General features: G+C 36.3%; 1 protein-coding gene across 1 annotated transcript in view; it reads right to left on the bottom strand.

The window, feature by feature from the left end:
- The window catches only part of LOC149802952 (NFU1 iron-sulfur cluster scaffold homolog, mitochondrial-like), a 46751-nt gene that overhangs the window by 9736 nt on the left and 20805 nt on the right, over positions 1-16210 (bottom strand). The window contains exons 5-7 of the mRNA XM_089952464.1: positions 7771-7885; positions 6115-6218; positions 4526-4660 (exon numbers count right to left, since the gene is read on the bottom strand). Coding sequence (XP_089808590.1) covers positions 4526-4660; positions 6115-6218; positions 7771-7885 — 354 coding nt within the window. The remainder of the gene's footprint in view (positions 1-4525; positions 4661-6114; positions 6219-7770; positions 7886-16210) is intronic.

Here is a 16210-nt window from a genome sequence, read left to right as displayed (position 1 = left end):
GAAACTGTATTTCTTGTTGATAAGACCACTTCAACAAGTCGCACACCATGATGCAAAAGTCTGGTGAATGTGATCCTTGTTATTGAAGATAATCACCATTGTATGATTGAGTGCATCCTTGTTGTTTGAGAAAAGTCACCACTGTAGATATGTCAGACAGAATGAAAACTCCCTTGGCCTCTTAAGTATTCTTGCCCCCAATGAAAAGTTTTCACAATGGCTGTCGTCTCCTGAACTATTGATATGTAGATGTAATTCCTGGCGAGATCATGCACCACTGGTGTCCCAAAATGATGGTAGTGGGTGGTCTCCCATGCCTTTCGTACTTGCATCAGTACAGAATGCAATCTAGAGTGGGTGGATGTGTAGATGCATACCCAAAATGAGCCAAGTTAGGCTGCTCCATGTTCTGCCGATGGTGCCTGATTGGGCACACATGTTGAGAAGATGGTCCAGTGGGCCAACTTGAGGACTCCATTTGTGCAGAAAAAAAGTAGTAGCAAAGCAGAAGAAGGCAACTGAGGACCATGATGTCTGCTGCTGTATTGAGCAATCCCATGTGGACAGAATTCCTCACAAAGAAAGGTGCTACCATGGGTCATTTCAATGCCTGATCTTCAGGGAAACAAAGTATGGTGCCTGTGTTCTTAAGTCCATACCTAGGGGAGTGAATTGTTGAGATGCTACTATCTTGTATTTGTCCTTGTTAATGAGATTGGTAACAAGAACCATTATGACTGGTTAGAGCTTGCTGATGTTGATGCAGGATGTTGTCCAGGTAACCTGAGGTTGCTACCATAGAAATGGTCCCGGTATGCGCCATCAAATTGGGTGCACTGAATTGATAAATGAAGTTGTATGCAATTCTCAGGAACATCCTGAGAGCCTACAGACATGAAGGTATGTGCCGTTTAAGCCAAGAGTAAAGGCAAAATCTGCCTTGTGGATATCATTCAAATGCACTTAAGGGATCCTGGACTGAACCAAGGGTTGTGGAAAAATGATTGAGGTTGTTTTAGCTCTGGGGGTGGAAACATGTTCTCAATGGAGGTCGGAAGGCAGAAACTTCCCATGCCCTCAAGTACGATAGAATAGATGATAAATGTAGAACGATCAACATCATCTGGTTGTGGGGAAAGAGCTAGAGTCCTTTGCAACACATTAAGGTTTACCTGGCAAGAGAGTGATGTGGTCTAACACTCACTGAACATGTAGAATGCGCTGAATTAGAAACCTTGACTTCAGCAAAGTCACAGAGTACAAAGGCTCTTCTTGTGGTAGAGTGTAGAGAAATTGTGAGAGGGAACATGGCTGTTAGCTCTGTCCCATTCAGCAGGAGGAATTAAGTCAGACCCCAATGAGGCAAGGTAGGGGGAGTTCCCAAAATGACAGGTTCTGTGGTGGTGACTTGGGTGCAGAAGCTGTTTCAGAGTGTGTCAATGTCCAGTGCTTCATGGTTAATGGGTAAGTTGAATTATTTCCTTTGCTCCCATAAAGGTTCACACTGCAGAAGAAATCTGCATGCAGACTACTGACGCCTTTGGTCTGAGATGTATGTTGTTTGTGCTATTGCCCATAGTTCTAATCAGTAAGACAAAATAGAGTGAAATGGATAAAGTTGTAGCCCTGCACCTGTTCTAGAATGCAATGTCCATGTTGAGCTAATTCATCAAAAATCATATCTAATAAGGTAAGGAAGCAAACAGGTGAACTATAATGACAATACCACCTGTTTACAAACCTGTGTGCCTTCATGTTATGTTGCATACCGTGTGGGTGCAGAGCTATACAAATAATGGTTTCCTGGAATAAAATTGCTGGCAGACAATGTCAATGACCATGCTTACCTGCAGGGAGGTCAAGGACTATTGAAGCATGGTGTTCCAAAGCTAAAAATAAGATGGTAAAAGAACTCACCTTGATATGCAAAAAGAATGGAATCATACATATATAAAGGGTTCTTCAGTGCATAAAGACATGCACACATGTAACTAATGTAGCCTGAAACTAACTTATGATGACATGGGTTACACGTGCGCGCAACTAAGTGTTCGATCCATATGATATAAAGTTATGCAGATAAACATGACTCAAGGGTTGCCTACAGAAACATGCATGCATAGGAGGTGACTGAATGAACCATATATAAAGCGCTGACCTATACTTGTCTGACTAGAATGGTAGAAATACAGAATGTACCAGTATATACATGACACACAAAACAACCTTCACAAAGAAAGGAATAAAGGCACTGTTATCAAGAAATACTCAGTAGGTGGGACAAAATCCATTATGAGGCAATACTTGTAGGGAAAAAGGCACAGAAACTACCCATACAAGTAATTATACTAAATGGTGCCCAGACACTATGAAAGCCTTGGATAAAAACTCGCTAATATGTACCTGTTAGTATGGAGATTACACATATAGAGAAGTAATATGCGTACTAGAGACTTGCATGTGAAATTAAGTATAGCGTGAACAGACTGTGAAGTAGCTTACGCTCCATGTGCAAGTACCCAATGTGTGATGATGACAGTGTGACAATTTGTAAAGGCAGAACTTTGTCATGAGAGAAAGAGAGAAAATAAGTTGGAAATATAGATGGAGTTTACTTTCCTTATAAGTGAAAAAACTCTTCCAACTTGTAGTAGCATAGCTTCCACGTAGCTTTGGCTTTGGAAGGTCTCTCATGACAAGAGTGTGCTTCTAGGCACGAGTGAAAGTAATAACTAACATATCCTTATACCTTGCTGTCAAGCCTTATGTGCAAAGGGCGATCACTCTACATGACCACCAACAGGTCGGCACATAACTTTTAGCTCCCTTGAGTTAAAAGTAATATCTCGGAGGGCTGGATCTGCAAGGTCGTGGTAGTTCTCCTAAGGTATTATGATTGGGTAATGTATTTAAAGAAGAAATGTCAATTTCTTATTTATGATTCACATACCCTTTCTCTCAAAGTTGATAGACTGATGAAAGTACTATTATACAACATTAAAGCAGCTCTTTTGGATAAAACTGGACAACCAGGTAGGAAAATCCAGTTAAATATTAATACTATCAATGAGGTTTTAATATCAGTGTTTCTGACTGGATACATTATAATGAATGATGCTATGTTTTAAAATTGCTGGGTCTGTGGTATGCACATTTGGATCATTTAATTTTGCAACTGAGGAACTATTTAAAACTGATTTTATTTACTATGCTGGATGTGTAAATAAATTTTTCAAACAACTGATAATTCCTGTTCCGCAATTTTATCCTGTTCTTATTTAGATGGGATAATAATAACACTTTTTAAAAATTATCCAGCAAAAGAACACATTTAAGTGTCACTAACAAAATGAGGGAAAATATTGACAATTTCAAGCTCTGTTGGTGTGGAACTGAAAGTCTGCACATACTTCTTCAGTTTCTGATTCAACATTTTTGTTCAATCATATTACAGGCATAAAAATTTTACTGAACCTTTGAAGTAACTATCACACTGAAGCTGTATTCCTTTTCCAACATTTAAAGTTGAAACAATTTCATGACATGATTGTGTCGCCTCCCATGAAGCAGTGCTGAAATTGTTTTGAAGAAAGGTTGTTGTTGATGTTCTAGGGTTTAATGCCATTTTCCAGCACAAGACAGGCTATACATGGTGGCCAGTATAACTGGTGGAGGAAGAACCCTGGAAAACCCAGGGAAGAATCACCAACCCACGAGAAGCTACTGGAAGGCTTTCCCACATACCCACGCTAGCCGAGCCTTGGACTCGAACCCATGCAGACAGAGGTGAGATGGCAGTGATCCGTAACGGTGAGTGCTTTAGACCACTCGGGGGCCCTTGAAGAAAGGTACAAATGAGTCAAGAAAAGGGAATTCTGAGCCGTGACCTAACCCTTTGGAAAGGTAGCCCAGAATTTAAATCTGGTGGACTGTTTAAAAGTAAACTGTTTGTTTAGCGTTCATATCATACTGTAAATCAAACCAGTGATGAGATATATGCAATACATGGCCAATCTAGATTTGCCTTGTGGAGATGGGAGGCAAGGTGGCAAAATATAGAAGCACATGCTCTTCCTGTCCAAGTGATGGTATAAGAACGTTTGTGCCTAACCTATAACCGATCTAATGTTATAACCAATCTAAGATAAATATCTGAAAACAAAGCATGTTTACAATTTAAGGAAAGCAAGTCTCACTATTGAAACCCTCATTATCATTAAGTATAGTGCATAATGCTTTTTTTAAACCTCAATACAAGGCTTTTCTGAAAATTAAATGAGGTAAACTGGATAATCAGGGTGTATAATTGTGGTAAGTCAACCATTTTACACTGTCAGGCACTGCAAAGAAAATACTCATAATATTTTATTTTGAAAAGTCGGTCTTAGTTAGGAATGCAGGTTCAGAAAACAGATGTACAGTAGAGAATTCCAACATGAAAGCATTCTCTAACTCTGAAAGCTTTCTAAAATATTACATTTCTATTTAGCTCCATCAAGAAGACCAGTACCAATAATCCGCTTACCTGTTGCACCTCCTTAACATCAGGTATGTAAAACTGTAACATGTTCTGAACTCCATTCTTTAATGTTACTACAGAGCTTGGACAACTAGTGCAGGATCCCTGCATCTTCAGCTTCACCACACCATTTTCATATCCCTAATCAGAAATAAACAAACATTTTATCCTAATTAACAGTATAATATTCAATGAAATTTTTTAGCACAGTGCCAATACAAAGGATAAGGTCCTAAAATTCACAGGGTGCCAATACAATGTGCAAGTTTCTAAAGTTAGCCTGAGAAAATGTGTATCCATATTTGGACTAATCTACTAGCAAGGTATGCTCTAGTTTGTTACTGCAATATGTTATGACTTGGGCTTTTTTGTGTTGTATGTTCTTGTTCTGCCTATAATGAAAGCTCATGAAGAAATGCTGATAGCTGTATCTGACATGTTCTGCCTATAATGAAAGCTCATGAAGAAATGCTGACAGCTGTATCTGACATGTTCTGCCTATAATGAAAGCTCATGAAGAAATGCTGACAGCTGTATCCTATGCTCATATTCCAATGGTGCAAATTGCCAGAAGTCAGTAGCCAATCGCCATGTTGGTGTCAAATACATTGTTTTGTTTCTGTTATGTGTGATTTCATTCAAGGTCTTGCACAGCTTAAATACTAACAAAATTTTGAAACACTATTAAGAGTAATCCATAAACCATGAGGCCAAAGTAGGCATCATATCATTCACCTGGTTTATATTAATTAACAATTTACAATTTCACTAAGCAGGCTAATATAGTATTGCATTAGGATTTGGCCAATGTGGGTACGTGAGAAAGCTTGCCAGTAGCTTCTCATGGGTCAGTGGTTCTTCCCGGGGTTTTTCCGGGTTCTTCCTCCACCATTAATACTGGCCGCCATGCATAGCCTATTGTGTGCTGAGAAATGGCGTTAAACCCAACAACAACAACATAACCACATATAAACTCACCTATAACAGAAGTCCAACTGCATACTGTACACCCAGATCTGCCAGCTGGCACATAATGCGCTGACAAATCTGGGTGTGTGCAGTTTGTTATGAATAATCAGTAGAACCAACAGCACAGACCTTGATCTGCATGTGTGTTATGCAATGGCAGATCAGGATCTTTGTTTCTGTAGTTTGAATTGACTTATAAAGTAGTATATATACTATTATCATAAGCATGAAGGGGACAACTCAGCTTAAATACCATAGTGTTTGGTTACAAAAAATAATTTCAGAGAAGTAGGTCACTGCGTTCCCTTGACTCTACATACAAGAAAAAAATTAGGTTTATTCTGAACTAGTTTAATTTGAGACTCTTCCTAACAGAGATGTTACAAATACAATCTTAAGCACAGAGACAAAATTTAATCTATGACTACAAAATAACTTTTATGGCGGTTGTAAGCTGTGGCCTTCCTGTCCCTGCATTATTATAGTATTATACATGAAAATCACTGAGAAACTCAATACATTCAACGTTCCCTGACCCCTATTTTAACTACAAACATCCATATTGTTTAACTTTGCCACATACAGTGTATATCACATTACTATTACCATCACACAGATCATATTACCATATAGAGAATGTCTCCCCCATCCTCCTGAACTGTGGGTCTAATCCGTGTATCTAACAGTTCTTTTATCATGGCAACTGTCTCATCATCCTCTGGCTCAATCACTGAAATTACAATAAAATGTCTTCATTCATCCATAAGAAATATAACTGTATTCCGTTTAAGGCCTTGACAGTAAGGTCAGTCCTATGCATTCTGAGGCAAATACTCATGGCAGTAAGTTACTTCCCCTTCTTGACTGGTTAGCAGGTTACCACCACTGTCACAAGGCTGTAATCTGGATGGCAAAATCAGATATGCTGACATGAATTTTCATAAGAAGGGGAGGTCCCCCACACCTATCTCCTGATAGAGGGAATCAGGGAGACAGTGCCAAATGGTAATCTGAGTTTTCTCTGACCCTTCCCACCCCATTTTTGATATCTGGATATATATGTTGGGGTGTAGGGTCAGAGCCAACTGTCTGCAGTGCTAGCATAAAGCAGCCATTTACTAGACTGTTACACTGGGCCATACCTGCATGAAACTGATAGGAAGATGATTTATTTTCTCAAAACGTTTGAGTCCACGACATCAAAGCTCCAACAGTCATGTGATAACAATAGCAAACCAATTTCCAATGTTGTTGTACACAAATTCGAAAATATTAAATTAAAGTTACATATTGTTTGTAAAAAAAAATGCACAATTAATTCTTAGCATATTTATTCTGAAAACAATGGAGGTAATGGAAATTAAACTCTCAGAAGTACACAAATTTCACATTCCAGCTGAAATGAATACTTTGCAAATACAGGCTGAAGCATGCATATTTTTATGCAGAATATGACATTTTATTTGCAGAAAGATAAAAGATATTAAGATATATTTAACTTTGAATAGCAAATATTTCTTAACTCGAGAATCAGAAAAAACATGATGAAAAAATATAAGTAGGGAAACTATAGCTGACAGCCTTCAAGATTTGGCGATGTTGTTCTTGCCCATAGTGGTTACTATGAATTCATTTCTTGTTATAAATAAAAATGTTTTATGGTTTGGGTGAAAATGCCATTACAGTCATTTTATTTTGTGGATTTGGAATGGGGTCTTATTGTTATCAGAGAAGAATCTTTGTCCAGTGGGTCTCTAAATGTGGTTTGTAGGACCACAAATCCAATATGAATCCTGCAGAATACTCTCCCATGCTTCCTCTGCTGTGGTACAATCCAAAAATCTGTCAACATCACAAGAGCAAAAATAAGTGGGTAACTGTGACTTAGTTTTGCTCATACTGAGACATACCCTCCAAGATGAATATACCCATCAAGTTTCATGTGTGCAAATAACAGTGCCAGAGAAATGGATCTAAATGTAAAACAATAACTGGAGCCAAAATAGTGGGACACTGACCTTCATTCACATGTTGCATTGCGCCATTCAAGATTATCAGGTGTCCATTTATGCGGGTTTCATGACTGTACATACAAGTGTCAAAGAATCTAAGATAATGCAAAAAATTTACACTGACAACTATGCCAACAACCAGCACAATACCATAAAAAATGTGTTCCCTATGTCTCACCTATGCTTCTCATATGAGACAATAAAAAATGTTATTCCAATGGATTCACAGTATTTAAGAGACTAAGTAAGGTATCTGTTCTGAGGTGTTACCTGTATCTGCAGAAGGCTGCGCATCTGTAAGAACTGGCAACCCGCTAGCAAAGAAATCCATGATGGTGGCAAAAATGTCTGGCTTTAGTATCTGCCAATCTACATCATCATCCATCTAAAAATAAGAGCTTTAAAAAATCTATCGGTATTACTATGATTACAAATATATTCTATAACCCTGGTGAACATAACAAAAACAAAGTAACTAAAATTGATAATTTCATAATGTAATGTATAATTTAAATACAACAAGGACTTACTTAAAGTAAGCATTAAGTCCACCTCTTCACAACATGGATAGCAATCATAGCCACATAAATTTATAATTTCAAAGCCAGTTCATTATTATGACAGTATCATTTGTCTGGATCAAATTCAGTTTCATTTCATATGATTCCACAACAAATCAGAGTGTGATCTATGATTACGTAACTCACCTCTACAAAGCTTTTAGCAGTCTCTGGTAGCCATTGTAAACATTATCATGCAGGAAATAAGTTAGGACTATAGTGATCTAGTGAGCTAATGTTGGACCCTTTTCTAATTAAAGTGAAGTGCAAATTATTCTTCTTATCATCTTAATCTTTTTAAAATAAAATTTTAACATTTAATCCACAATATAAAGACGAACTATGCAGCATGCAGTCCACTCATCCAATTCCTATACATGTACAATACTCAATTAGCATGTTGAGAATAACATCACAATGTACAACGTAAAGTCAAAGTATGGGAAGTTTAACACTGAATAAACATATTTACTGAAACTTCCAACAGCACTGGTAAGATATAACCTTCTGAGATGGCTAGTATGCAACAAAAAAAAAAAACATGGAAGAATCAATGTGGTAAATAATGTAAACACTTAATATTGTAGTAAAATACAAAATGAAAGGCCACAGTGACCCTCTTTGATTGTAAGGGTACCCAACTATCATGAATGCATCCACTTATCAAGTTTCATGATGGAACATAAAAAGCACATAATAAATGAACTTTAAACACAAAATTTCAACAAAGACATTGAAGAATAAAATATAGTTCATAAAGATGTAGAACTTGTTAAGATGCATACACTCAACAAGTGTCATCATTCATTGTAAAAATAGTATGCAATATCATATCTGAAACATTCATGTGGTGACGAGCTCAATAAAAGAAATGTAGCCATAGCCAGTAAAAGATGAAATATAGGTCACAATGAGATTCTTTAGCTGTAAGGGTGTGGCAGTAACAGAGATGCATGTCATCATCAACTTCATGAACAGTACCTGAGAAATGAACATTAAATGCAAAATTTAACCCGAGTCAGTGAAGTATACAATATGGGCTATAATAACCTACTCAGGAAGATGCATATCTGAATAAGTTTCATGATTCTAGATGGGATGTTTAAAACATGCATAAAAAAACATGCAGTTATGAGCTAATGCAAAAAACATACATAACCCAAGTAAATTTCAAATGTAGGTTTTTTTCATTTTGGTGTGGTAATAGGAGAGATCTATTCAATCATCATGTTTAATAATTCAAACATGAACAGTACAAACACATTTAAACCAAGGTCAGTGAAGCATGAAATACAGAGACCAACCTTTAAAATTAGAGTGCAGATACTAATCAAAGTAAATCCTCTTGTTATATAACAGTATAATGCAGGAGGCCAAAAATCTACATGGTCATGAACTAACTGAAAAAGCTTAACACATCAGAAAAATGTGAAATGTGGGTCACAGCAACCTTCTGTTGTTGTAAGAATGTAGTACCAACAGAGATACATAAAATCAGCTAATTTTATTATTTTAGCATGACTAGTGCTTTAAAATAATCCCAAGTCAGTGAAGTAAGAAATCAGTATTACAGTTACCTACCTCTGTGATGAAGAGTACAGCACATATCAAGACATATCTCCTAACCAAATATCATAACTCAAGGTAACCAAATATCATAACTTAAGGTATAACAGTGTAAATACAGAATGCAAAAAACCTATCTGATCATGAGCTAAACAAAAGTGTAATTCAAGTGAAATGTGGGCCATTCATCTTTTACTGAACAAGTGTGGCACTAACAGATGCATACTATCATCTAGTCTGATGATTTTAGCATGAACAGAGCATATGAAATAAATGGATAACACAAAACTGAACTGAAGTCAGTGAAAAATGAAATGTGGGTCAGACAGACTGATTTTTATGAGCAGGGTGTAGTATTCATTAGGATGCATCCCCTTTCTAAGCTGTATGCATGGTTCCCATGCTTTTCTAAAGATAAATTTCCAGGTCATTTCCAGGTTTTTTCCAGGACGAAATTAATTTTTTCAAGGTTCACATATGACCATTACTGAATGGAATTAAAGAAAATTTTAGATTATAAAACATGCCTTTTCTAAATCTAAAGATGGTTCTCTTTCAAGACTCTCCAAAACATCTAAGCCAGAAAAGATGATCATGTACAAAACCCCAAAAAGTATCACACGAAACAAGTTTGATTATATTCCTTTAAATTGGCATGTAAAGTCATTTCAATGTACAAAATAAAAATTCTAACTTTATTTTGCTGACCTGCATTATGTTGCTAAGTGGAAACAACATAATGAACATACATTAGTTTTGTTTCCTTTCAAACCTTTATTTATAAAGAATTCTACAGCAATATATATATATATATATATATATATATATATATATATATATATATATATATCTTATAGAAAGTAAACATTTCTTATTACAGTATAAAAAAACAATAAACGCAAATAATTAGAATCTTGTCTTGCAACAAGAGAGTTTAACCCTGAATTTATCTGTGCCAATAAAATCCCAAGCAAGATTTACCAAACACCCTGATCTCCTTAAGAAGATCTGGTTAAAAATCCATCATGTAAAAAACATTTCAAAAGGGTTGATTTAAATTTTGAAAAAAGACCTTCAAAATTATATATTGTTGTATAAACATGGACTGAATTTTCTGTAAAATCGACTTGTCTTCTTGTAATTTGTTAAACCAGTCCCCAAACCTATACTGATACAGAGGCTCGAATATTTTTTTAATATACAATACAAGGGATGACAATTTCTCATTTCTGCTCTGAGATTCAACAATCTGGACTACAAATCTGGATTAAAACGAATAGAAGTCCGTTTTCTAATCTGGGTTTCCTCCAAATATTCCCACCCCATTTTTCATAATTGGGACATTCAGGTTGGGGTGTGGGGTTGTTGCAATTGCGTATCAAAAATTTGGAATTTGCCACCGTGGTGCAGTAGCGACATATGGTAGTCACTTACCCGAGGGCCTAGAAAATTTAAACTTATGTTATATCGACTTATACTGCATGAAATTGATAGAAAAATGATTTATTTTCTCGTTATGTCTTTATTCTGCTGATAGACTAGACCAAATTATGGCACTGATGAAATCTGACCCGGTACTCGCCATTTGCATTACTAGTCACTTCACAAATCTCAAACGACAACATCGGAAGTCCATTAGTCACGTCATATCAACAACAAACTCCATTTTAATGTTGTTGTAGAGAAATTCAATTATATTAAATAAAAGTCAGATACTTTTTGTAAAACCAGTAATCTGGCCAGTCTGATTTATCAAGCAGAAAGCAGAAAGCAACGTGGTAGGCTCATGATGCCAAAAAACTCCAGAAGTTGTTTTTGGAATATATAAATATGGAAAACTTTGCGTTCTTTCGTTTTCATATCTTGATTACAACCAATATACGACTTTCATTTAATTTTTTTTTCTTCTCTATTTCTCTACAACATTTGAAAATGTGGGTTGCTAGATTTGTGTACTCATGCAACTAGCAATGATAATCGCGAGTAAAAGGTCACATTTCATCAACTTTGATTTTAATACTCACAATTTCTGAGACAATAAGTAATTTTCATATCCATTTCATGCATGTATCACTCGACCTAAGGTTTAAAGTTTGCTAGGCCATCCAGTAAGCAGCTACACTTTGCTAACACGATGTTTCCTCTTGTGATGCTAGAGTGGTTTCATAGCTTTCACGTAAGGAAAGATATGGATATCAAGCTGACTTTGAAAATAAAATTCGACTAGACGAATCTTATCCACTGAGCATTTGCATTGACTCAGAATATAAGTTTACTGCAAGCACCCAAATGATAAATACTGCACCCTCTGAATATTCAGGTTAAAACTCAATAAATGCAACTTACGGGCGTCAAGTGGTGGCAGAAAATTCCCGGGGTTTTCCCCAACTTTCATCAATATTTGCAAAATTCCAGGACAGTTGGGAAAAAAATTATCATTTCTCCCGACAGCATGGGAACCCTGTGTATGAATCTTAGTATAACAATATTGATACAGTAAAACCTGTTATGAGAGACCGCCCCTTCTGCCAACCAAAAGTGGTCTCTCAAGACAGGTGGTCTCTCATAAGAGGTGTGTGAAAATGGACTGGTTTTCATGGTCAATAGTTAGCATTGTTGAAAAATAATTAATACCCATACTCACTGTACATGTATCATATCCTTTATTCATGAATCTTGTTAAATAATGCATGCATTCCTCTCAAAATATCTTTATATAATAAAGATATACATCTATCAAACAACGAGAATAAAATTTATATTTCAACATCACATTAATATGTACAAAAAATGAACAGTTAGATATGATGTATATATCTTATTTTATACACTTATTCACTGTTTTTTTAAAAGAAATCCATTATACTTCTTTGTTGACATGTTTTACTCAGCTCTTTGGTCTGAAGATGTATCTCAATTATTGCCTTTTCCTGAATCAACTTTCCACTTACTGGTATGTTTTTACTCCTTGCAACACAAAACCACTCCCATACTCGCTCGTTCAGATCTCCGTAAACTGTCCGTCGTGCCGTGGCATATTTCCTCTGTGCTTGTGCACCTTTCTGCCATTCGTTTCTAATGGACTTCTTGTCTTTGATTACATTTTGAACTTGCGTTTTACCGACGCTTTATCCTGACTGCTATTTTGCGAGTGGTCTCACCTTTTTCATTTCTTTCAATGACATTAATCCTTTCTTCCAGTGTTAAAATTTTTCTTTTTTACAGCGGAGATTCTGCCGTTGTTATTAGTGTTGACGTTATAAAGACTATAGGTTTTGATCAGGTTTTGGGGAATTGTGGAATAAATATATATTATGTACCAATGAATGAAACCAAAATACATAATTAACTCATCAGGAAACAATACTGTACATTTATTTAAATCAACAGCGTTATAGCTCGATAAACAAATATTCCGACCATCTGCACCCACGTAAACAGATTGTGGCTTGGTGAAACACTAACAAAAGAAATAAAAAATAATTTAAAAAAAATCCGGAAATGATTCTCACTTACTAGTATTAAAGACAATGAGCTCATTCACCCTCCAGGCATTATGGATTAACTGAAAGCAAACGACGTACTCAAACCAACACTGAAGCCCTTTTAAACGATTTCTCACTTGGACATAAGGACTACTGGCGTTTTGTGAGTTTTCATACAGATAAAGAAAAAATACAAACCTCTAAATTGACTGCGTATATCCATCATTACTCCCTTTGATGTTACTCTTACTGGCTATTCACATGACTTCGGCACTACAATGGCGGTTAGTGACATGTACTTTAGTCTGGTTTACTGCAGTTTACAAATGACACCGTACGCTGGAGTTGTAAATTTCACAAAACTGGTACTGTAGCAAGACAAATTATTTTTAAATACTTTATTAGAGCAATCTTTGCTATTTTTGCCGTCTTTGTTACAAAGGATTAAATGATGGTTAGAGGTGTTTATCCCGATATATGGTTGTTCAACTATAGTGTTATTTAATGTGCACTTTGTTTGCATACTACATTTATCCCGAGCTCTAATGTTTACAAAGGATTAAGTTAAGGTCAGTGGTGTCAATCTGTTTTGATTTTTTGGCGATGCGGTCGTTCATAGCAGTGTCAAAATGCATATTTTGCCAAGAAATCGCGGTCGCTGGTCGCGTTCAGCAGGTGGTCGTTCATAACAGAGCGTTTATATAGTAAAATCGATCCGTGCTTTACGATTGCGGTCGGACATGACAGGTGGTCGCTCATAGCAGAGGTCGCTCATGACAGGTTTTACATGTACTGGGTGGACAAATACTATCTGATCTTGTGCTTAACACAAAAATTTGACCAGAGCTTGTAAAATGTGAAATGTAGGTCACAGTTAACTTCTTTTGCCATAAGGGTATGGTACTAAAATAGGTGCATACAAACATCTACTCTGATGATTCTGCCAGGAAAAAAGCCTGATAAATAAAATAAAATTTAAATGAAGTATGAAATATTGGTAATTGTGACCTACTTTTGTGATGATGGTTTAGAACTCATTAAAATGCACCCCCACACCATGTTTCATCATTCTAGGTATAACAGTATTTATTCAGTATGCTAACAACCTGAGTTAATGGAAAAGAATTAGCCAACTAAAGTTACATGTAGAAAGTTAGCCTCACAGTCTTATTCCCAGTGGGGTAGGGGCTATAAAATCCACTCAAAACTGTCGAGTACTACCTAGAAAGGTTAAGATTCAGTGAGTCTGTAAATATGTAGTGCTTTCATTTGTACAGATGCCCATGCAAATACTTGGCGGTAGAGCAGTAACTCTCCTCTACTTTATACAGGTGAGCTATAATTGCAACATTTGCTTGACATTACATAATCATGACATTATCATTTGTCTTGTCCCAAGTTTGATTTCATATGATTCTGGGACAATAAATACTTGCTTGATGAGATGTAACAGTCCTGATCAATTATTTTACAAGCTACACTGTGAGCTAGACCATCTGAATTAACTTACTGAGAATCAGCTTGTCTGACAAAATTATCATGAGTTGTGGACATGAAGAAATTTCAACATCTGTACAAAATTTGGAAAAACAGTAATGATAAATATATGCCCATAGTTTATTAATGGTAACTCTGGATAAATCCATCAGGTAAGAATTAGAAGATTGTATGCCTGTCTATGGAGCACAATCATATTATCCACCAACTTTTGCACTATGCAGCATATGTTGTGTGAATGGCAGTGCATAATAATTTAAGATAGTCAGAAAGTTGTTGTTGTTGTGGGGTTTAACGCCATTTTTCAGCACACAATAGGCTATACATGACAGCCATTATTAATGGTGGAGGAAGAACCTGGGAAAACCCCGGAAAGAACCACCAACCCATGAGAAGCTACTGGGAAGCTTTCTCACATACCAACATTGGCCAAATCCAAGACTCAAACCCACGCAGACAGAGGTGAGATGCCAGTGATCCGTAACAGAGAGCGCTTTAGACCACTCGGCCACTCGGGGCCCCATAGTCAGAAAGATATAATGATGAAGAGATGGTTATGACAAACACTAGACAACCTTGGCTTTATTCATGATGAAACTGTCATAATGCAATTAAACATGATATACTCCAATGTTCCATATCTATTGTCTTGCATATGAAAGAAATAAACCAAGTGCAGCACTGGAAAACCTACACAAAAAAGGCAAATGTCTCAATGTCTTGCTTCCCTTTGCAGATGAGGTCATGAAATGAACACACCAACATATTTAATCAGGCGTCAGTCTGTAGATGACCATTTTTCTCTAAGAAAAAATATATATTGATTTGTTCAAACATTATGCATTTAAAACACTATACAGACTATGAATACAGTGAACTGTGTTGTGGTGAAATAATGTTACAACTTATGAAAAAGAATAATCAGTTCAGTGAAATCAATTACAGATTTGTTTAACAATGCCATGTATACCCTGTTTAATTTCAGGCTTTAAATCAAACTGATTAGTCCATAACAAATACGTAACCTATGATTTAATCTCACACATCTCTTCTTGTAGTGGATAATAGTCGTTCATTTCTTTTATTTCTTTTATCTGGATCTCCATGTTACAAAAGGGCATTAGTTTAAAAGTTCAGAAATGGGGAGGATATTGATCAGTGACACTGACCTTGAAGAGAAAACCGTACTGTTATACATGAATTACCATCAAAATAGAAAAACATAAATCTACCCATGTTCAACCCTAAACCTCAGCCACTTTTAAGATATAAAGCAGAAACATTAGCAATCACAAACTGTGTGGGTGTGGGTGTTTGGGGGGAGGGGTATGTGTGTGTGACCTTGACCTTGAAAAAAGAAACAGAGAGAGAAAATTGTGAAAGACTGGCCCCATGACTGTGACCTTGTATATATGACTCCTAAGTGAGGTACATGAGACACCTTCTAATGACAATATTTAGGTATAAGATGTTTCATCCCTCAATCTATGAACAGCTCTGAAGTTATAGACAATAATGTAAAGTGTTATAAAAAAAACTTGAAACATCAAGTTGTGACCTTAGCCTGTTGACTTTGAAAATACAAAGCCCAACGTAAGAGGG

Source organism: Sinohyriopsis cumingii, chromosome 3, assembly GCF_028554795.1.
Source record: "Sinohyriopsis cumingii isolate HCF-2022 chromosome 3, ASM2855479v2, whole genome shotgun sequence".
NCBI classification, from domain to species: domain Eukaryota; kingdom Metazoa; phylum Mollusca; class Bivalvia; order Unionida; family Unionidae; genus Sinohyriopsis; species Sinohyriopsis cumingii.
This window is presented reverse-complemented; position numbering and strand designations above follow the sequence as displayed.